General features: G+C 41.1%; 2 protein-coding genes across 4 annotated transcripts in view; one reads left to right on the forward strand and one right to left on the reverse strand.

Moving 5' to 3' along the window:
• Positions 1–24,477, forward strand: part of LOC119648266 — a 327,059-nt gene that overhangs the window by 154,294 nt on the left and 148,288 nt on the right. For all 3 annotated transcript variants that reach the window (XM_038049919.1, XM_038049920.1, XM_038049918.1), the window contains exon 4: positions 8,863–8,925. The gene's annotated coding sequence lies outside the window, so the exon portion shown is untranslated. The remainder of the gene's footprint in view (positions 1–8,862; positions 8,926–24,477) is intronic.
• Positions 19,115–20,143, reverse strand: LOC119648569 (ATP-dependent DNA helicase pif1-like). Its single transcript, XM_038050339.1, has one exon. It carries the CDS (start codon positions 20,141–20,143, stop codon positions 19,115–19,117), a length of 1,029 nt encoding a protein of 342 aa, XP_037906267.1.

Consider the following 24,477-nt stretch of genomic DNA (forward strand, 5'->3'; position numbering starts at 1 on the left):
TCGTCCTCGTCAGTCGTCCGAAACTCCCACGCCAATCAAACTGCTACCAATCCAATCCTCCCTGAAAGAAGGGGTGTATCCATCAGACTTACTGGAACTAAACACTTGTGGAGGGGGAGGTGAACTTCCCTGACCTGGGTCTCCACTTTGTTATCCAACAAATTACTTGACTATAATTTCTTTTTGATTCCAACCCAATACAATCTCTTACTTCCCTCTGAAATGATTGTTTCCGCACGGCGGCTTCTAATCGACTGGCGATCTTACTTTTTTCGTGAACAAGACACAGTTAACTTTGTCGGGTTTTTGACCAGTTCCTGACAACTAACATATTATTTTGCACTTTAATGTATTTTGTTATATTAATTCTCCCAGAGTAGCCGTCAGGATTAGTTTTTTTTTTTGTTAAATTATAAAATGGTTGTTCATTCATTTCTCTCAATCTACATTATTACTGATCGATATTTGGTCTAAATAAAAATGATTTTAACAGCTGAAAAAGGGAAAAGGAAATTGGGGGGGGGGGGGGGGGGGGAGGAATATTAAAAAAGCTAAGGAGTGTTAGAAATGGAAGAAAAGAGGGAAATATTAAGTATTAAAAAATGGATTCCCCTTTTGGATTGTCGCTGGAAAACGCGAGGGAAAGACTGCACCTGTCACAAAGACGCGGACACTACAAGGCAGCTTTCTTTCCGAGACCCGCTGAAAGAAAAACAGTTGAAGACCAATGATGTAATGCGAAGTTAAGTCCTGCACGATGAAGGCAGCCAAAAATTCAGATATTGCTAGAATTTAAGATCCATCGCGTGAGCAGCACCCAAATTATGACCGTTCGAGTTGGAGGACAACTCGTATTGAACTTGCTGATTCAGTTTGACATTGTACTGTTTTGGTGGACTGCTGAAATTGAATGGCCGCGTTTACACGGTATCTCATCATCATGATCATCATCAACGGCGCAACAACCGGTATCCGGTCTAGGACTGCCTTAATAAGGAACTCCAGACATCCCGGTTTTGCGCCGAGGGCCACCAATTCGATATCCCTAAAAGCTGTCTGGCGTCCTGACCTACGCCATCGCTCCATCTTAGGCAGGGTCTGCCTCATCTTCTTTTTCTACCATAGATATTGCCCTTATAGACTTTCCGTGTGGGATCATCCTCATCCACACGGATTAAGTGACCTGCCCACCGTAACCTATTGAGCCGGATTTTATACACAACCGGACGGTCATGGTATCGCTCATAGATTTCGTCATTGTGTAGGCTAAGGAATCGTCCATCCTCATGTAGGGGCCAAAAATTCTTCGGAGGATTCTTTTCTTGAACGCGGCCAAGAGTTCGCAATTTTTCTTGCTAAGAATCCAAGTTTCCGAGGAATACAGGACTGGCAAGATCATAGTCTTGTACAGTAAGAGCTTTGACCCTATGGTGAGACGTTTCAAGCGGAACAGTCTTGGTAAACTGAAATAGACTCTGTTGGCTGACAACAACCGTGCGCGGATTTTATCATCGTAGCTGTTATCGGTTGTGATTTTCGACCCTAGATAGGAGAAATTGTCAACGGTCTCGAAGTTGTATTCTCCTATCCTTATTCTTCTTCGTGTTTGACCAATGCGGTTTGATGTTGTTGGTTGATTCGTGTTCGGTGCTGGCGTTACCACCATATATTTTGTCTTCCCTTCATTGATGTGCAGCCCAAAATCTCGCGCCGCCTGCTCGATCTGGATGAAGGCAGTTTGTACGTCTCTTACACGGTATCTCCGACCTGGAATTCACGAGCTCGCGATCGCAAGTTTAACCCCTCTCCTGTGTTTCTCTTGCTTGGAGAATGCGCCTCTTAACCTCTGCTCTCAGGATAGCAAGTTTATCCTGAGAACAGACCTACAGGGTCCCATGCTGGTCTACTAAGGCTTCTTGACGCGACTTATGACATCACATACAATGGCGCCTACTTTTAAGTGGGTTTGAATTTCGTTCAAATTTAAACCCTGGTACTTTAAAAAATGCAATTTTTTTTTTGTTTCAAACAGCCATATTCAACGAGAGTTTGAAATGGTTTCCCTCATTAGTGAAAATAAAGTGAGGAGTTTATTCTCACTATCCCAACTTCGTCATTGAAGACTCCAATTTGACTTGTGAAATGAATAAACGAGAACGAATGGGAAGGAATTTTCATTGTGTAAGGCCTCTACACAGTTTCGGTCAGGTCGATACTAAAGTAACCAATTTTGACGAAAAGCGCTCTTAATGATGTGGTCCTAGTTTACCGCTTACTCTGGAATACCAATTACTTTTAAGTATGGTTTTTCACGGAATTGACATCAATTCTTAATAATAAAATCCGTCTCTAGTGAAAATTCTCTTTGGAATATGAATGCCAAATTCGAAGAAGAACTGAGTCTATCATCTTTTGATACGGCCTTTGGGAGTGTGGAAGCCCCTTCAAGTACAACTTTCGGCTATCGTATAAAGAACACCATGTCTATAATATGCGGATACTCCATGATAGCCGCATGGAAGATCTCCAGAATTCTAACATATGTTTTTCCAATTCAAGTAAGAGTTCTAGCAATGTCGGTGGGATATTCGAGCCAGAATGAAGTGGGGCAGTATGAATTTGAAGATTACTTACTTTCCTCGTGTGAAGCTACGCTTTTGAATTCTGACATATGCTTAGTACTTCCATAATAAGGACCAATATGACCTGAAAAATTCTACGCACCAAAAACTTTCTATAAATTCAAGAAGGGTAAGATGGGCTTTGATAACACATTGTCTACCTAACCGTACCGACAATGATAATAGATTTGCGGTTTCCTCCACCTCAACATTGACGAGTCATTTTTCGAACATACAACCACAAGTTTTTTACTAAATCATCGCGAATATCTAATCAGATCAAACGCATTGTGCTCAGCAATAATTGTAGCAGTTACCTGGACCTGCCCAACAAGACATCGGTTTTGAAGGAGGTCATAACTTTTGCGATCTGCTTTTTGTTTAGAGGTTCTTACTTATTGAAGGAGAAGAATTTGGAGTATCTCATCAAAAATATTACCAAAAAGTAAACGGTCAGAGAAATTGTACTTTTCGCAGTCGATAAATAAGTGGTCGGCAACATTCCGAAGGACTTACTTCAGACATGTGAAGATGGATCAATAAATGTAAGGAACTACACATTCTAATGATAGGAACAGGCAAGCGTGATGCAGTATCCGGCCTGGATCAATAGGCTCCCTAGCATAAGCCACAGCTCCGGCAAAGACAGGACCCACCTCGTCTTCTCTTACCGAAGATATGGTCTTTATATACTTTCTCCGTAGATTTTTACACGTCCATTCGAATCTAATGAGCCTTGCCGTTTTTACATAAGTGCCGAAATCATTCATCGTCAGAATGGGGGCCCGAAGATTCTCCAGATGATCTTTTTCTCGAACGCGACTAGCAGTTCATGCTTTTGTTTTTCTATGATCCATCCTTCCAAAAAATATATGTTATCTTATGTAGTGAGAGCTTTGGAGAGACGTTTCGAGTGGGAGAGTTTTGAAAGACCGAAATTGGCTCTGTTGGCTACCAACAGCCCTGAACAAATACCTTTGTTCATGTTGTTATCCACTATAATTTTCGATTCTGAGTAGGAGGATCATTTAACATCTTCGAAATCTTTCTATCTGTAGTTGACCTATACATTTCGGCGCCATTTTCGATGGTAATGTGAGTGCTATACATTTAGTCTTGTTTTCGCTGATGTTTAACCCCTGATATTGAACTGTCTGCTCAATCTCGGCAGGCAAATCTTTTAAACTATTTTCGCTCCTACATCATGATCTACTAGCAATTGAGAGGTGACTCTCCCAGAACTCTTTCTCGCAAAGAGCTTCTTTTAAACGTCTGTAAACCCAACATTCTTACAGGCAGTGGAAAAAGGTATTGAAATTCCGACAATCGCAAGGAACAATTTCAACATATTTCAGATTATCCTTCTTGTGCTGGCTCCGAAAATAGTTGAATTCATTAATAGCGCTAGATCTGTCTTTGATGTTATCTCCCAAAATCTGGAGAACCAAGTAACTGTACTGTTGCATGGGAGAAACGTATGGAAAGTGACAGCCGCTGTTACTTGGAACTTCCCCTCGCTGATAGCTGTCTCATGGAGAACTACGACGGGATACGGATGCAAGACCGAGATACTGTGTTCTGATATCAAAATTCATAAAAGCAATCATGTCAAGGCAATTCTTGCCCGTGTTGAGCTAGTCAGTCATTCCACGCTTCCAGAGTAATGGTAACAAAAGAAGCGTCGTTGTTACCTCTGTGTACCTGTCGAATTTGCAAGAGAAGTAGCAAATGCAATCTTAGAGGAGAGGAGCTATATCATCGCTTCAGCTAGTCTCATGACTGTGAACGTGGGCTGCACCCAATATTCGTCGGGCCAAGGAATAGTGGTGTAACTCACTTAACAATGTATACTTTAAAAATGCTAATTGGTTGGAGGCTGGAGGGGGCTAAACGAAGTCGCACCACCGTTACTTTGAATTTCGTTTGACAAATGAGGGTAAACAGACTGCGACACAAAGGCGGATAAATTTGGTAAAGTTCAATCAACTTCAGTTCCTAAGCAGCTAAAGACTCGATCAAAATGTCAATTGGAAACTCACATATGCACAATTTTAGAGGGTTTTGAAGAAAATTGTCGTACCACCCGAGGCAAAAGTGGTAAAACTGTTCAATAAATGAACCACACAACTTCTGAATTTTACTTATAAAAGCAATAAGAATGAATACTGGTTAAACTTTAGGAACTTCCAACATATAAGAAGCTGGAGGTAGCTCGAATGGGAACTCTTTCAGGTATGGGGAAATTGAACCCTCTTTTTTTAAACCATCCGAGATTTCATTTTCCTCTACACCACAGTCACAATCACAATCTAGAAACAAAGTTCAATTGAATTCTACATTCCTCAACGATTTTTGAAGTGATCAAAGGAATACTCAACGTCCCCAGTGCAGCTTGACTATTGCTGCAGATTGCGAAACGCCTGCCCTTCAATTGCTCGTCAATCATCTACGTTGCCGCCCTTCCCAAAAAAAAGCCCACTTCTCGTTTTTATTCGAGAGGTAGACTCCTGCTCCAGAGCCATCGGTGTAGAAGACGTTAGTATATTCTGACACGCATTCTTCTGGTTCGTCCCGGTTTTCGCTTCGTTTCAAGATAACATCATACCTTCTACCAAACAGATGTTTGGGGTCTGAGAATTGGCATTGCAAAAACTAGATTCAGTTTCCGCAATGAATCTTCCAATGCTCTGTGCCCCCCACGTCCATTGTTTCCCTATAAATCTAATTGGATCAGTCTATAAGCTCCTCTCATTACAGTGTTCTGAATAAACGAATCTGAGGGCTGCAAATTGAGTGAAGCATTTAAAGCTGCACCGGATGTCATGTCCATGGCACCGATAATACCCAGAAACACAGTTCTTTGCAGTGTGGCTAGTTTACAGCGAAAACTCTCTTCTCGCTTATTGGTCTAATGATAGTAACATATATCCACACTATTATATGAGGCTTAAATCACCGTTTGAAGTGTTCAAAGGATAATAGGCAGCTCTCGCCTTTTAATTGATGACAACCGCTCTCGTAGTGTTCCAATTCCCCTTACAACATTTTCGGGTTGAAGGGTTTGAAGAAAGTACCAGTTCTCTCCCTCCAACTTTTAACACCTGTTTTTCCTGATTCAACTCTGGAGTTCGTGAAAGTTCCATCTGATTTTCTAAGACAGTCCAATTTGTTCGACTCATCCTTTTCAAGGGCTCTGCTCAGCCTAGAAGGCTTCCTTTCTCCTTCTAGTTCCTCACAATATGATCTAAAAGAGTCTCGCTTTCAACGTTTTACGAGTCTCTTTTATTCGCGCTGTGAGTTCCACAAGTTTAACCAGTCTTCACTTTTATTGCTTTCAAGAGCATGATTCTGAAGCCATCTAATTGATTTCTTGAGTCTTTGCAATTCTCGGTTCCATTATGGAACTGTTTTATCGTTTTGGCCTCGGGAAACAGGACAAGCCTCTTCAAAGCACTCTAAAACTGTGCAATTCAGAGTTACCAATCGATATTTCACCCCCGAAGGGGTTTTTAGTCGCCTAGGGAGCTTCACTTTATAACGAAGAAGTCCATTAAGCTTTGTCCAGTTTGTTTTCACAGGATTCCGTCTTTGTATTACAGACTATTCGCTGGCAGTAATCAGACTAGTTTCTAAGTAATGGTAATCTGAGGTTGAGACTTCAACAACTTGGAAGTGCAAACTGTTAGGTCAGTTACTTCATTTCTTCTTGACCCCACAAACGTTCGCGGTCATCAGATCAACTGAGGCGATAAAATCAAACAGCTTCCCTCCTCTAGGATTGCATTTGCTACTGCCTTAACAAAAATGCTGAACGTTCGCATTAAAACCTATCAAGAGTTCATGACCACTTGCTTCTGCATACGTTACCAGATCCCTTAATACTTGGAGGACATAAAGAATCATTTAGTAAGTAAGCTGAGGTAACTATGGTATGACATTTCTTTTTACCATTAACCTGGTATTGTAAGTTGACCGCAACGAGGTCTTGGGAACAGAATTTTCTCAGTATGGGGGGGCGCTTGGTCTCTAGAATCTCTTTTCGAGAAACATCCTAGTTCACTTTACTGATCCAATTCCACAGATTTTGTTAAGACGACTCTATGGCTCTTGTGTAAGGGTAGTCCTGTAGCCTTGCTGCCAACATATAGGAAGACGCTTTGGCATGCGACAGGTTAATTTGACTTTGTTTTTAGACATAAGTGTAATCTAATGTAAAGACCGCTGCTAAGTGGAGAATCTCCTTATTCTAGTATAAATCAAACGGGAGGTTATCAGCTTGTCCCCACCTTCCGTCAAAAGTTCCACTTTCTTGCGTCCGATTACTCTAGATATCGCCAATCGCCGCTCCTCTTTTGAAAGAAACTTCGCCTTCTTTCGCAGTGCTTTCCTTTGACATCAGCTGGAACTTTCCCAAGTTCACGATGTCCGGGCTGCATCGATCTGTTTTCATACAGTGGTGTTAGACCAGTTGCATCCACATCACCAGCTTTTCTTTCTTCTTATTTTCCTGGTAGAAGCAGAAAAGGAAATTCTGACAGACAAGCCTGTAGACCCCTCTCCTTTCCTTCTGATGAGCCTTCCTCTCCCATTTTCTGGAAAAATTGGACAACAGTGTCGCCGACAGGTCGGCCATAGTCAGGTTTCCAGTTCTTCTCATTAGGAGAGTTGCTGTTCTATCCTTTCTGACTGACTGCGCTGTAGACACTCGATACAGGCTTTCCACTGAAATGGAGAGTATGTCTTCTATAGATTTTTCTGTGAGGGAACATGAATCTGGTGAGCTATTCAAAATCCGTGCCTCGGCCAAGACGACACCCTTAGCGTAATAGTAAACTATTACAGGCTTCCCACCACGACAAAGTGTCCGGGGGAAGCCTAATCGTAGGACTTTAAAAGCTTTTTCCTAGAGAATTCAATAATATTAAATAAAAGACAATGAAATTCATTATTCACGTTTTCTTGAATAGGCGTGTTTGTGTACGGTTGAATAAGCTCCAATTTATAGTCAGTAAAGCAGAGGATACTTTCCATATATGTTCGTCGTATTGCAATAGTAGACGACTATATCATTCAGCATCTCCCGCTTGTTTATTTTGAAGGTAAACACACCGTATCCTTTCGATTCCAACGTTACTACTCCAGGTGGTGAGCATACAGGGTGAAATCCCCTACATGTGCACTCAAAGTATTATAGAATTTCAGGCTTCAGTTAACATTCCATGTACTCTCGGTCGATCTAGAAAGCTTCCTTGAAATCCGATTTTCCGAGCAACTTCCCTGAAAAGTTTGTTAGTCATATCACTCCTGCTCCATTCAAACCGTCTCAGAAATAGTCTAAATGTTAAATAAATCATTTCACATGAAATATTCAAGAAGAAGTTTCCGCAGCCATCCGTTGAGTTTAATTCCCTTCCACTCAAAACTTCTCGGCGCCATTATCTTTGGCACTGGATATTATCAACAGAAGACTTCATTTAACTTATAATATATTATAATCATATCCTCAGTGTACACTACAGCCTTTTCCTTCACGCATTAATTATCCTCATTTCTCAATACACCTCTTAAACTGTCAGTCGTTGAGTTTTCCATCACACAAAAGTGAGCAGCTATAATGGCGTTACATTGTTGGGCTACGAGCTCAGTGAAAGCAGCATGGGAAAATACGACTTAAGTACATGCACTTTTCCCGGCTTATTTTTCCGAAAATGAGATTCATTACGACGTTTCTTAAATACTTTTCCATCAGCTTAATTGGGCAATTTTCATCTTGTTGATTGTTGTTCTGTGAAGACGAGGGAGGCGGAAATAGGATGTGTTACTGTACAATGTGGAAATGATGGGTGGAAAATTGCGCTGGAGCGGGAGATTTATTTGCGTTCTTCTCTCTATAGATTCTGTTTGGGGACTTATTGCTTACACAGATTGGAATATATGAGTGCAATTTTGTGTGCAGAAAGCTCGATTATTTATTAAGATACGAGTCCTAGGGAGGAAATAGGATTGTTTTTATTTCCGATTATATCCATGGAAAGTGTAATCAAAAATATAAATCTCAATAATAGCTTGCGAAATAGAAGGGACCCAAAACGCTCTGATTTGCATCAATATGTTAATTTGCTTATAAAAACTGAAAGCTTATTCAAAGTTTTCCGCCATTGGATGTGGATTCGTTTCTTCTCGAATCCTTTTCAATTTTTCGTCCTTTTAAATTAATATTCCGTTCTTTTCTTCTTTTCAGCTTTGTTGCCAACGTAATCTCTTCCTAATTACTGTCGACGTTATTGGGCTTACTCCAAGCAAGGTAAGTAAATTCCTCACTAATTACCTCCTGATAATAGTAGAGTTAATTGAAAATCAAGTTGTTCTCAAACTCCCTTCACTGGACGCTGCATTTTTCCAACTTATCTGAACTTCACTTTCATTTCACCCGTAGAAATTCACTTACTATTCAGCCCCGCCTCTTTTGTGAGCAGCAAGTTTTCTAGGAAACATTTCCGAACAACTTTTTCTCGGTTTTCTAGTAATTGTTATTGTTACTGCAGTGGATTCCGATGTTAGTGCTCAGTTCGAAGGAAGACCGAATGGACCTGAGGACCGAGCATAATGATGAATTGAATTTTTAACAAACGTTCGTCTTTGCTCAGTTTTTCTTGCAGTTGAAAAAGGAAACGGATGAAAAACTACAAGTTTAACTGGAAGTTCAGATGTCCATTGCAACATTTCCGTATGGACTTAATGTACTGTAACTTTCCTTTTTTCGTTGGCTCTATTGAATTTGGAAACTTTATTTCGAGAAAAGATCTCATCTCCGTCTCTCCGCCGATAACATTGAACATATTCTGGATTCATGTGATTTTTCGTCCATTATTATATTTGAAAGGAGCACTCAATAGGGAAATGTTGGTTTTTCGAATACATGCACTCGTATGTAGATATTTTAAGGGTTTTGCTGAACGCTCTAAGTTTATTATTAAAAAAAAAAAAAATCTGATTGCCAAGTAGATACATAACGCATATTTTATGTCGGAGAGGACGAAGACTTCGGTGGATGAGCGCCAGCGTCTTGATTTCATGTTTCAACGTACAGGACATGTTAAGCAGACATTGTTCAGGTTCATAGTTGAACTCCATAGATCCTCAGCGAAACTTTAGCGTATTCTATATACACAAGCAGATTAATTGAACTGTTTGTGAAGGAACAATTCTTTCCAATTATCGAACCCCATTTAACATTTTCCTTCCCTTTTCGCCGAATTTGATATTGCAGGAAATTGCGGAATCGTCAAGTTCGTCCTAAGTAAATCTAGCCCTAAATCCTGTGTTACTTGCCCTCCCAGTGCTGTTATTGACACCACAACAGTAGTCAATGATTGTTCTCCTTAGAGGCGCTTTCCTATTAAACATCTATTATTTCGGACTACTCGAATATGTGCAACGGTAAGTAAGTAATGTACTACTGAGGAACTACAGTAGAAGGTTATCGACAGCCGGAATCTGCTTTCCCATGTCTAAAAGCCAACTGTGCTGTACAGTGCATCTACACAATTTCCTCCTTTTTATTTTGATATTCTGGGTGCCGTTTCATATACCCACATATACACGTCGATAATTGAACCCCTATCTATTAGTTTCTTCCGCCTCCTTCGTATACTTCTGCATCCTTCCCTTCACCTTCCCGCTCGTTGAAAGCCTTTTTCTTCCCATGTGCACCTTCAGGAAAGTGAGCAGATGGTAATCTGAAAACCAGGCTCAAGGAGTGCGAGAGGTGGTTTAAAACTTCCCATCTAAGTCCAGGAGTTACTCCGTGGCGTTGGTTCTGTGAAACCTAGCATTATCTTACAGTAGACTTTCTTTGTCAACATGCTTCTTCTTTTGTTTTGAATCGCCCTTTGCAGCTTTTAAGGCTCCATTTTGACGTGCTGGTCACAAGCCGCAGACTCATATATTCAATGAAAAATAAGCCACATCCTCATTTTTGGGCTGAAATAATGGTTTGAGATTTTTTTGACGATGAATAAAAAGATTTGACGTTACTATTTAGACTGTGTTTGGGTTTCAGACGTATAGTATGCAGCCCAAGTTCCATGTTCGGTAGCAACGAAATTATAAAATATCATCTTCCTACGTTTGTAGTGCTCGAAAGGCTCTTTGGCGATCTGCACCTAATTGTCCTTGTATTGTTCTGCCAGCTATTTTGGGACTTATTTCACAGGTTTAAAATAAGTAAGGGTTTCTGTGCTGTGCTTAATTCATGTAACAAATATCTGGAGATTTGTAGAAACATCACAGAAATTTCGTCTATCGTCAAACTGCGATCGCTATGAACCGCATTCTTCATTTTCTTAACAAACTCGTCAATTACAATTGACGGTCTTCCGTTGCTCTGATCGTCATAGACTGAAGTACGGCCGCTTTTAAACTTACTCCCATCACCACACTTTTTCTTTCTGCGTCATGAATTTTTTGTAAGACAAAAAAGTAATATTCTCTCCGTTCTTTTTCACTGTATCATTAAGTCGCTCTATATCTCTCTTCTATTTACTGAGTCAAGTAGCTCCTTTAATTATTATTATTTTGTTAAGGGAAAGTCGCACCGCGTTCTTAAAGAACTATTGTGCCCCTTTTGCTGGTTATAGTGTGCCTATTAATCATAGTATCTCAAGCAAGCCTCTAACCGTCAGAAAATTTTGTATATTCCCCACTTCCAGACCTTCCAACTTTGCACCTGATATTAAGTGTTCTCTCAGATGTCTCGACCTACTTTGCGAAAGTGCCGGACACTGTCCCAGGACGTGTATAGATGTTTCATTACACTCCGCACAAAACCTGCAGGCAGTGTCCGTAAATATCCCTAGTTTCTCTAGGTGATAATTTAGTCGACAGCGACTGAGAAGTCCCACTATGATTCGGAGGTGGTGAGGTTTAAGCAATCCTTTGTGCGCATGGGTTCTTATCCCCGAATAAGCACCCAGGACTGCTCCATTCCTGGTAGGACCGCCCAGTATAGTTCCTTTTCGTTTCTTAATATCATAGCCATGAAACGGTTTCCAAATCCACAGAAGGGTTCTGGCCCGTGTAAAAGTGTCGCTGCTCCCGTCTTGGTTAGTTCGTTCGCTGCCGCATTGCCTTCCAACCCAGCATGGCCTGAAATCTAGAGTTAGACGAGTTGAGCGTATCACCTGGTTGGACCTAAGTGCCTTGATCGCTGCTTGGCAGTCGGTGAGAATAGCAATGTTCTGCCCCCTGTAGTTCCTTTAGAGATTAAAAGAGGCACATCTGTCTATGGCGTATATATCCGCCTGGAATGCGCTAGTGTACCTGCCCATTGGTTCCAAGCACATTTTCCTTGGACCAGTGATACCGGCACCCGCTCCCTCTGTTGTGAGGGATCCTTCAGTGTACCAAGTAATCAGTTGCTGGTTTAAACCGTATATCCCAGCCACGCTCTTCCAGTTTGCCTTGTTACTCCAACGTATTTCAAACTTCTTATCGAAGTGAAACCTCGCTGTCATGTTATCCATTGGTATCAGTAATTCGGGATACCGCCTAGAAAGCATATGAATCTTCCTTTGGTTTAGGCAGCTCTCCGCCTCAATGATACTCGTGGCCCTCCTGTCCTCGTGTCACCTCCATGTCATGTAATCTTATGGCTCTCAGGTGATCAAGCTTACGTCTCCTAGTGAATGGTACTATGGTGGTTCTGGCTGGATTGATACGCAGTCCGACCTTTCTGCACCAGGCTCTAGCAACCCTTAGTCCAGTTTGAATTCTATCACATAGGGTATCCTCATATTTGCCCCTACAGATTAAAACAATGTCGTCCGCGTAACCCTGGACCTGTATTCCAGTATTTGTTAGCACGTCCAGGAGTTCGTCCACTACCATACTCCAAATAAGCGGCGATAATACCCCGCCCTGTGGACAACCTCGGTACTTCTATTTGCTTACTTTCTAGCATTTTGCCCATCCACAAAGCCAGGGTGTTTCCCACTCCCTTGCAGCTCACGGCATCCCGTAGTATATCCGTCAGCTGATACAGAGCAGTTTCAGTTGACCGTCCTCCCCGGTAAACGTATTGGCAGTGATTTAGGCGATTACGCTTTAGAACGTTAGTTCTAATATAGTTGTCTGTGACCTTCTCCATCGTTTTGAGTACGGACGATGTTACACAAATTGGTCTGAAAGATTTGGGGTGAAAAGAATCCTTCTTACCTGCTTTCGGAATAAAAACCACTTTTGCCCGTCTCCATGTCCTTGGTATATATCCCAGTGCTAAGCTCGCGTTCAGTAAAAATTCCATCTACTCCGGGAGATTTCAGTGGTTTAAAAGTTCCCACTGCCCACCTTAGCCTAGCTTCTTTTGCTAGTTTGCAGTTCTCTTTTCTTCCCATTTTATTCGTTGTTGAAGTGTCAGGCAGAACGTTGTCGCCTGCCTCCGTGGGGTAGGACCCCGAGAAATGAGTTCTGAGAAGCATGTGTACACTGTCCTCCTCATTTTTGGTAAATGTCCCATCTTCCTTCTTCAAACAGACAGAAGATATTGCCTCGTCTTTGGCTACAGCCTTGTAAAGTCTGATTACTTGTGTGATCTGTTCGATCCCTTCACAGAATTCCCTGAAGTTGTTCCGTTTTGCTTCCCTAATCGGTTTGTTTTGCCTGGTTGAAGAGTTTTCCTGCCTCTGTTCTCATTCTGGTCAGGTTCCTGCTCCACCATGGTACATTCCTTGATAACTTAACTGTCTTAGCCACACAGCTGGTCTCATAAGTGTCAATGACGACTGTTTTGAAGTTTTCCACCACTGTTTTCCACACTAGTTCCAGTTCGCTCCTGATGTCACCCCCCCCCCCCCCCTTGAAAGTGGGCAATGTTGTTGCTCAAGTGTGTTGCATACGATTCTCAATCCATTCTCCTGGATTTCGTTATTATTCTTTTTATTTCGGAGTTACCTTCAATGTCGAATCTGATTATTCTGTAATCAGACATAGAGCGCTCATCCGACACCCTCCAATCCCTGACCATCTAGCTCATTAGAGTATTTCCTAGAGTTATGTCTAGTACCTCCCATCTAGTGCTGGTCACAAATGTTGGAGTATTCCCTCCTTCTTCTTTTCCTTTTTCTTCAGACTTTGCCCCGTTCATAAGCGGGGTCGGCTCGTCGTGATCGGTTTCATCATCTATCAAATGTCCGATCTGGATACAATCGCAAGGCTTGTAAATCCTCATCCAGCGTATCAAGCCACCGTTGTTTCGCCCTGCTTTTTGGTCGTTTGCCTTCGACATATATAAGCAACCCCATAAAGGTCGCGTATGTCCTCATTTCAGATGTGATCAAAACGTGTCACGCCACTAGTCCAACGTAACATCTTCGTCTTCATTACCGCAGGACGCCGTTCATTGTCTTTTGTCAACACTCAGAACCATAGAGGACGACAGGACGGACCACATTGCGGCAAATTTGAGACTTGTTCGTTGATACTTCGAGCGCAAAGAACACCAGTTGTGGAACGCCACTTCATCCAGGTTGCATTAATGCGCGAAGCAATTTCATAACGCTGTTCTCCATTAGTTGATAGCGTTGACCCGAGGTAGTTCTGGGCAGATCACTGTCGCTGACAATGATTTTGCCTGTTTCATGGGGATCGGAAATGTTGGAGTATTCCCTATGTTATATATTTCTAACTTATTGCTAAGAATAAATTCAAGAATGTACACACCTCTTCGATTGGTGTCGCTGCTTCAGAAAGCGAAAGATGGCCTCCTTGTCCTCCTTGTCAGTGGCATACGTTTTTCTCACACAACATACAATGGAAGCTAGAATTTCTAGGCTCTGTAGATTTTCCTCCAGAGGAAAGCCTTACCATAAATACATAAATACACCAAATATGCCATGAACTAATATAGCATGTAGCTTTTTCCCTCTATATACATCCTGTATATTTAGGTTGAGCTCTGAAGGGGGTGCAACTGACGTCTAAGAGGCTAACTGCTGCGGTTTCCAAAAGGGTGGCCGCACCACGTTAACATGATTTGAAATTTAGAAATGCTTCGGTTTAAAGCATAACCCTTCCTTCATAGACTGCAAAATCAGCAGTTCTTCTTTCTGGTCACTGATTTTCATCTGAAAAGATGATGATGACTGAGCAGATCATCCAGTTCAAGACTGCGACTTACGATGCACCCCTAGTACTCTCATATTTGTTAAAGTAACATTTCAATGCTACGCTAGGAGTCTTGTCTTTTATTGGGCTATTTTCGGAATCGTTTCTAAAGCCTCAGGACCCTTTTGGAAGATTTAAAAAAAGTTTCTTCTTAAGGGTTTGAAAATAATACATAATTATATATACCGACTGCAAACAACTATCAACGAATAACAATAAAGTTATGGAGTTACACTTTTCATAGCTAGGGATCAGGACCAATCTACGGCACCAACAGTAAGTACGCTCCAATAGTGACTTGCTCTGATTTTGTGAATTGTGGTCGTACCCGTTAACAATACATAAATAAATTTTATCAAAAAGGGTTTAACATTTACTTAAATGTATCTCTTTCTCCATAAATATAAAACAGTTCATAAAGTTACCCATTAATATATGAATAATGATATCCATATTTTCAAATAAACGAAATAGGATTATAAAAAATGTCATGCTTCCTACGATAAAGGATAAAATATAATAAGTTGCATTGCGTCGTTTCCATAACAAGCTCCATACTGAATTTCACCCTCCGCTTAGCAAGACCACAACTGAAACATCTGAAGCATTTACCCTTTCATGCTCTAACAATTTCATTTAAAGATAAACATTTTTCCAACCATTTTCCCAATTGAATTTATCAATTTAGTAAAATATCACTCAAACACAATCTACATATAAGCAAAGATATCTGTCAATAAACGAAATTATACGATATGCAAAGAAGATGATGGATTTTGCAACAGTTTTCCTCCAATTTTCTTCTATCCTATCCACGCGCGGCTGTCTCTTATATTTCGCTTGGTTTTCCATCAAAATTGGAAAAGGGTTTCATGGTGTTCGCATATGAGAAACAGGAGGTGGGGGACGTATTCTGAGGGCGATATATGTTGAGTTAGATGCGGGAAATTCACTTATGCCGGTTGTGAACAATTTATTCATATTTCACCTTCTGCATGCAATGTAGAGTGAATTGGATCGTCTTGTGTAGGTTTGAAAAACAGTTATTGCTCAGATCTAACACGCCAGGTATGTTGGGATGACAGCTAGCGTGAGAAAACTGTCGTTGAAGGAAATTGTGTTAAATTTTCCCTGACGTGAAAGAAGATGTAACGATGCACTTATTAGTGCCTTTTGTTTGAATTTGATACTAAGAAATACAAAGAAGTCCTTTGAGCTGAATGGTAGATTAGTTCTTTCAAATATTTAGAATTGCATATCTATATACTGATAAATTGATGAAAATATGTATCCTGTTGAGCTGTTAAGTTTATTTTATATAGCCAGCTTCCTAATTTCAAGCTATGGACTCCTGCATACATTGCTTTAATTTAACTCGATGCTTCGTTTTCTGCCGCCCGTTGAGACTCTCATCCATTGAAGTAGTCATTCTATTGGTAGATTCCTTGGTAGTCATTCACTTCAAAAAATCTGAATTGATTATCAAGCAGCATTCTTTTTCTACAAAACGAGACACATCCTGAAATTAGATGTAATGGATTCCTCACGGCCGTAGAGAATGCTTTTAAGCTTTTGATAAGAATCGATTCAATGTCCATCTGTCTTTTTTTTTAAGCGCTAGAAGATAGAAAGCTTCAGAGCCTACCGCTGGTTCCTGCCATACGGTTCTGTGAGACTTTTACTCACTGAAACCACCTCTCTCTCCTTCGCTTACCCTGCAGGACTGTCATTTCGGTATTATGTCGCAGGGCGTCGTTGTTTGCTACTTTCCTCTGTAGCTCCTCCAAGTTTTCAGAGGCTAACATGTGATCCACGATATTTTCGGGTGAGAACCACATCCCAGCGTCAATTTCCGTCCTCGCTCTGTATACGGCGAATCTTGGGCATCCGGAATCATCTCGCAGAAGATCTTGTGATCCATTTTAGGTCTTGTGGAATAATCCTATGAGTCCAGCGTCTTTCAGTTAATTCATTCCTTTTTCCACTCCCAAAGCGCTTCACTTCGTGCTCATTGCCGACGATAGGTACAGGATGCGGCGATTGCATATGGGTTATAGAGACATCAACCCTCGCTTGCCAAGATTTCAATCGAGACCATGCCTACTATCACACAAGTTACTTCGTCTGATGTTGTACGGTAAGCACATGACGTTCGTAACGCTGCGATTTTTTTTCTATTTGCTTCTATCTTCAATGAAGATGCCCAGACTGGAGCTGTATAAAGCAAGATGAAGCTGATAACTCTCGAGATAAGGAGCCGACGACTTTGCCCAGAGCCACCTACATTCGACAACATTCTTCCCAACAATGCAGCTACCGCGGAAGCTTTTGTTGCTAATTTCTAAAAATGGGACTTGAATTTCAATCTTTGGTCAACCATGACTCGCAGGTATTTAAGTGACTAACTAACTTCTTCTAGGCAAGATCTGATTTCAAAAATTGCCTAGTTTGTGGGTACGTCAATCTCCTCAATATATTGTGCCACGGTAGTCACCCCGATGTCATTTGCGCACTGCAACTTCAAAATTCCGTTATACATTATTATCCACAGAATAGGACCGGGGACTGATCCTTGTGAAACCCCACGGGTTGTTTTATACGTCTTAGATCCATCGTCCGAATCGAAACACAATAGCCTCTCCCGAAGAAAATCCATGACTATGCGCACCAGCTATTTAGGAGCGCCTTATTTGGTTAAAGCCCGAATTGTTTTTGATCAATTTTGTATTTCATTTGAATTTATCGCAATCTAACGCGTGTATGACGTCATGATTATATAAAGTGAACTCGGGTGGACGACGGAGTTGGATATATCAAGGAATATTTTTAATTTTTAGGAATGGAAAAACGTGCATGGAAAATTGCTCACACAAAATGAACACAAACCTTGTATACCCGAAGCGTCCAGCTTACGGTATTCTAACTTGTTTCGAACTGTTAACAACACTGTCGTATAGCCCCTGTCAAATTCAGCCCAATTCAATGTCAAAAAAATTGAATTCACAATTTCATTCGGAAAAATCGTAACCTGAGTATTTTAGGACCATAGAGGCATAATTTTGGCTGAGTATCTGGACACCATCACTGCGACAAAATTCCACGAGATCCTAAAAAATTTAAATAGTCTTTTCTAAATAAAATTAGGAGGACGCTGACAATAGGAGTCTGCTTTTTGCACGATAATGCTAACCCCACACGGCGAACGCCACGAAATAACTGTGGCATTCGTTTGAATGGGACGTTTGAAACCACCCGTCGCATTCCCTTAACCTGCCGCCTTCAGATAATCATCTATCCACTTGCCTGAAGCTGCAAATATGTGGAAAAAAGTTTCTACCGGGTGATGAGGTTAGGAAGCAGGAAAAAGTGAGCCTGCGGAAGATTTTTTCAAGGCAGGCCTCGTAACCTATGTTGGTGACCATGCGAAAGCAGTCAGTTTCGTCTCTAACGTGTGAAACTATCTCTCACGCCCCTTCTTTCAAAAGTTCGGTTGATGACGTATTCGTATGTCTGTTTGGATTATTGGCCACTCGTTGAACACGGCTTGCTTACTGAAGTTTCCTCAATTTTGTAATCGCCGAGGCAAAACAGCTCTATTTTCTACATGTATCTACGTTGAATCGGGTAGTCATTCGGCGTTTTAGGGAGCTCTTTGCCCAGTACAAACTATTAGCGGACCGAAGCGGGATGAAGCGATAAAAAAAATTACACTTCGCCAGAACTGAGATAGACACATTTACCCACCGACCGACACACCTATGTATGAACGAAACCACCATGCTCGCGAGAGTGCCCATATTTATGACTCCCTGATATCTTCTTGCAAGTTAACTTTGTCGGCGGGTCATGGAGATCTAATAGTGGGACGATCTGTAACAACAAGGCACTAAGTTTAGTTTCCCTTGTAACGCTTTGGAGCTAGTTGTTAAATATAACCTTTGGCAACACATTCATGGCGAGCCTGAACCCTATCCAATCTGGAAAGGAAAATTGTCCAATCCAAAAATTGTTATCTAAAAGACATAACTAGGGTATTAAAAATCATCCCGCTCGATTTGCTTTTTAGATATAACTAGCTGACCCGGCAGACTTCGAACTGCCTCAATCGATAAATAAAAGACCCAAACTTTTGTATAAAATAATTTTAAAACAAACAAAACGAATCCGTATCAAATAAAAAAGCATATTGTGAATGAATCATGAAATTTTATTATTACTTTCGACACTTCATGTTGCTTAATTACAAAATAGAGCTTTCCTGAGATACTGGCTATTTATAAGGATTAAATTTGATATTGACAGGCTCACACTGCTATGATACAGTTTGTTAATCAATTTAAAGCTTTCTCATAAACTATATTTTTTGTTTTGTTTTGTGGGGCGTAAATAAACAAAGAAGACGGTTGTCCGACACGCGAATACGCGACGTATAATTGTCCATGCGCGAAACAGGGAAAGTCCAAGTTGATTCCGCAAACTTCTAACGACTGTCCTTGCGATTTATTTATGGTCATCGCAAAGGCCAGGCGTAGTGGAAATTGTAAGCGTTTAAAATCGAATGGTAAATCCGTTGGAATCATTGGTATCCGCGGTATCAAGACATTCTCTCCTTTGTATTTTCCTTTTATGATTGTTGCCTCAATGACGTTATTCATCAGCTTTTCCACAACAAGTCTTGTTCCTTTGCACAGTCGAGGTTGATTAATGTTACGCAGCACCATGACAACTGACCCTATTTTTAACTGCAAATTGTGAGGTGGTAATCCAGACAATTCCAGTGAATTTAAAAACTCCGTGGGATAGTTTACAACATCATCCTGGTTCATAACGGTGTCGACTGATTTGAAGGAAACCAACTGTCCTGGAAGAAAATTCTGAATGGTCGCATTGAGATCCTCGACATCTTTATTTTTCGCCGCCAATATTGTTCGTTCATCCAGCCAATTATGGTTATTTAACTTTTGCGCTATATCTGGGAAAATACGCTGAATAAGCTCTTCTTTTGAGTCTGTGATGTGACAGAAATATGTGGGTAAAGTGATGAATCCGGTCGAGGTGTCCACTGCAACTTTATTATTTCCAATGTCTAACAACTGCTTTGCAAACACATTCGCAGTATCATCTTGTTCCAAAAATACTCGCATGTTAGTTGTTAATTGGAGTGTCTTTACATACTGCCACAAATTCGATTGTTTTAGGCATGCATTTAGTTCATCAGCAACAGTTGATCGGGGAATACCTGGAAGAGTCTGACGAAAATCACCTGACAACAGAATCATGGCCCCACTGAAAATAGTTGGCTTGTCACGAAGATCTTTCAACGTTCTGTCCAGTGCCTCCAGTGACCTCTTATGAGCCATTGTGCATTCATCCCAAACAATCAATTTGCATACCTGTAGGATCTTGTTTAGAAAAAAACGTTTACATGGGAAAAAGAAAAGTGCTGTTTTCAGGGATTTACCGGCAATTATTCCAATTTTTCTCACCTTTTAAACCTTCCCTAGACCTCCACGAACATTTCAAAACCAAGATAACATAAATCCGTTCAGCCGTTCTCGAGTTTTAGCGAGACAAACGAACAGCAATTGATTTTTATATATAAGATGTGCAAAATCAAACTAGTTCCTTAACAGTAGATTGCTTCCCATCGATGAGGAGGGGAATAATTTGCGTTGCGACATAATTGGTCATTTAATATAGTTCTAATAAATATTTCCAATCTGACAATAATGTCGGGTAGTTATAACTATTGTTGTACCGTATTGCAACAAAAACCAATCGAAAGAGTAAGGGAACTGGCTGACGCAATTAGCGAATCTAGTTAAAAAGCACATTCGAGAAAGGATTATCTGATAAAGTACAAACGATTAGCTGAGAAAGTACTTTGTCACTGGTGAGGTACTAAAAGACAAGGCTAAACCCCTTGCTGTGAAATTTGATGTTTAACGGGGTTCTTATGCTTCTTCTACCATAAAAAACTGTTTCGGTGGAGACGAACTACCATATTGCGTAATTCCTGACAGGACATGAAGCAGGAGCTATACTGTAGCATTGCCAACATGTCGGAAAACCATTCCCTAAGCCCATGACAGCGTCATAACTGGTTATTTTATGGATACGCCTCAGTAATATCGTGTGTAATAGCGGATGCAGTTAGCGTTAATCACACTCCAAATTCTTATTTACTTACTTATTTTTGGCAGGCTTACTCGAGTACAATAGCACATTGTCGAAAGAGAGAAAGGAGAAGCGAGCATTAGAGGCAGCCTGGATACCATCATTAAGGAGCGTTGACACATGCAAGAATCCAATCAGTTGCTAACCCACAATCACCAAGCAGACAAGCAGGGAATACTTCGAGTAAATTCTAAACCCCCAACTCACCGGGGAGTCACTAACACAGCGGGACACCGACTTCCCGTCTTAGAGTAGACTTTACTCCTCTCCACCCTCCCTATCTTTGTGGTATACGTTTCTGACTATAGAGACTCTCCCCAACCTGTAGCGTGGTAGTCATTAGAGCATAACGCACCAACTAATCCTTACGCATCATTGCTGTCATTTCCTGGCAATCTACTCCACCTTCCCTCATAACTTTCCAAAAAGCTTGTATTATTCTTTTGGGAGGGAACAGATTCCATTGGCATAACCTTTCTCATTACGTGACCTATCTGCTGCCACTTCTCATCGGCATGTCCACTGGTATCTCACTCGTAAGCTGGCAGATTTCCTCATTTGATATCATCTCAGGCTGAAGTACGTGGATGGCAAAACGCGAAATGAAATGACGAACGCTTAAAGCTTTTGTGATCACTTTCAATAATTTTTTAAAAACCAACGAAAGCAGATCTGGCACTGTTAATGGGCTGAATGACAACAATTGGGATTCCATCGTCATCGCAAAGAACGCTTCCTAAACTTGAAAACGGTTCGACCCCCTCGATGTTCTGCGCATCAATTCAAACAAGCAGATAATTATATTGCGTCAAAGCAGCCATTTATTTTCAGACCAACTCTGCTTGCCTTCTACGAATCCACAACCATTTGGACCAGGTTCATATCTCTGTCAAAGATCAAGCAAATTTCATCAGCGTTCTCAAGGCGTTTGAGGTTCCATTGAACCCATCTCTGACTTCTTGGGTTACTCCTTCGTTACCAAATAGCGACGGCTTAAATAAAATATGTAACGTAGGATGAAGGGAAATATGGGGCACGACTGCGAGCTCTCCTAAACTTGGTTGTCATGATTTGCAAAGGCGGTTCAATTCGTCCTTGTTTACAGATCCAAAATATAAGCTGACTCTCTCAGTAAGGTCATGTTTTGCAAGCGCCCAGCGCAATTACAACGGTGGGGGCTTTGCCAGTTGCGTCCGTCTACTGAACTGCCTCAGAGCCGATCACTTTCTATGCTACTGAGCTGAGGTTTTTATTCGTCAGAAAAGGCGAGGGAAATAACGAAGGCATTGCTTGGGGAAAAAGAGCCCCCACTCTCAACGCATGACAGCAATCGTGAGAAAGACAATCATGGAGTAGATGTTTGGCGGTTCATTAAAAGTACAGTGACTATTATTGATTATCCCAATTGATTATTCATTAACCCAACTAACTAGCGCGCATGGGTATTTTTAGTCTTACCTACACACAATCGGGAAATCTCGGTCGTCCATCTATACCTGTGAATGGCAGGTTGTCAAGTGTCTCCGAACACCATAATTGGGGCCATGTTGCATAGCGAGGACACTTGGAACAGAGTGATATAATGCACTCAAGGCATTCTTAAGGCTCAAAACAAAGAGATAATAGGAGAGATACCATGGTAACTGCGGTTCCCTCAACCACGGAGTTGTACTCCTACACTGAATATGCTTGGCCTGAGGTAATGTGTAACAGCGTCAAAAGATATTTCAGCCTTTGTTCAGTGATAAATTATACCAAGTTATATATTTTATTATAGTACTCTACCAGAGCTAATCCATCAAAACTGTATATTTCCAGGTCTGCTTTCAAGCAGGAAAAGTCTATCTTAATTCGTTTGAAAATACCAACCACCAATGATAAAAATATTAATTTGTGTATGTCACGATGTTGGGAAGCTAATGGCAATATCTACTCAATACTGGCCATTATCGTTATTATGAACAGTTTCATGGAAGTGATCCGTTGCCGTAATGGGCCTATCTTAGTGCAACTTTCTGTTAATATCCAATCCTATATGTTGTCTCTGTTCGTAGCTTACGATTGGGCTCTTCATTTTTCGGCAGGCCTGAATATTGGCATATCTAGTGAATTTTGTTTTCTGACAATGTTGGCTGTATTTGGTAAGTGAACTTTCCAAGATCCAAGGAAAGATCTTTCTGTCCAAAACGAGACTGACTTTGCGCTCTGATAATAGCTATTGTTTAATGGTAACTTGTTGACCATCACTTAATAGACTACCAATCCCCCACGCTGAATGCTGTAATTCTTCTTCGTCTAATGCAGAAATTTAGTGGAAAAACGTACGACAAATAGAGCGTCGCTCCTGCCGCAATGCAGTATCATTGCGATTCTTGCTACCCTTTGAACCCCACTTTGTTTTCCTTACACTCTCGAACAATGATATGAGTGATGATTACATCGATATGAGTAATCAACTATAACATTGAGTAATTAGACATTTTCTTCTTTATGACCGAATATTCGTCTCCCCGGGGAATCAATTTTTATTTGTCTTCCACGTTTCCAAGCCAAAGAGTCCTTTTCGGCCTTTGGATAAACAAGGCCACACAGTGTCGTTCACCGCCATTAGGATTTGGCCTGGACACAAAAAGCCATGCGGCTGGTTGAACAGCGTAACGGAAGGATCGAATAGACCCCACTAATAAACGTAATTAAACCGGCGAAACCGCTAATTGCCTTGCATTATTAAGAAGTTCAGGATGCTCTGCTCTCGATTTGCAGGCATCAAGGCTTCGCTGGGTAAACTGTTATTGCCAGGACTTTCCGCTCGTTCCATTTAGTCGCCGACATACCGACAGTAAACCGTATATGGTCGGACGGCCATTCACTACTATTATCCATGAATGAGGCGGTATTGGCGCTATTTCCGACGGTTTTATGTAAAGTGATTAAATCCAGTGCCTCGTTCTGAACCTACTTTGCAATTCATTGGTATTGCCGGTTGTAAATTATGAAATAAGGATTTCATTCACGAAATGTTGCAATAAAAGTGACAATGGCATGCATGCCTGATGGCACCTCTTTGCATGGCGTGGTAGCGCTAGCGCTCGAAATGGCTCGCGCAAAGCCTATAAGTTATTAACAGCCACGTTGATTGCTATTTTGCTCCTGCAAAGGGAATGGAGTTTCATGCCGTTCCGAAACTGGCGTCTGAATTTGCGCTTTTTATGCTTCTTTCTGTGCGGGAAATGTTGATATTTAGATGTTAATTTGGTTATTTGTTGCTGAAATGAGAATTACTTCCTTTGTCCTTACGTGAAGGAATGTTATATAATCCATTTATTGAGACTGTGATTCATAGTAAGTAGATTAGGACTTCCTTGGAAATAGCAAATTAGGCGCATGGAAAGAATTTTCCGCAATCTTCATATTAAGAAGCGGCCATTGAATACCTTATCCTTTCTTTAAAGTATTTTCGCTTTTCTTGATAAATTTGGGACTCCAGAGTGAGCAGATGGCTGATTGCATATCAGAG

This window comes from Hermetia illucens, chromosome 2 (genome assembly GCF_905115235.1).
Source record: "Hermetia illucens chromosome 2, iHerIll2.2.curated.20191125, whole genome shotgun sequence".
Lineage (NCBI taxonomy): Eukaryota > Metazoa > Arthropoda > Insecta > Diptera > Stratiomyidae > Hermetia > Hermetia illucens.

Excerpts from the sequence above, each read along its gene's own strand:
- LOC119648569 (XM_038050339.1), bottom strand. The coding sequence starts at position 20,143 with ATGGCTCATAAGAGGTCACTGGAGGCACTGGACAGAACGTTGAAAGAT.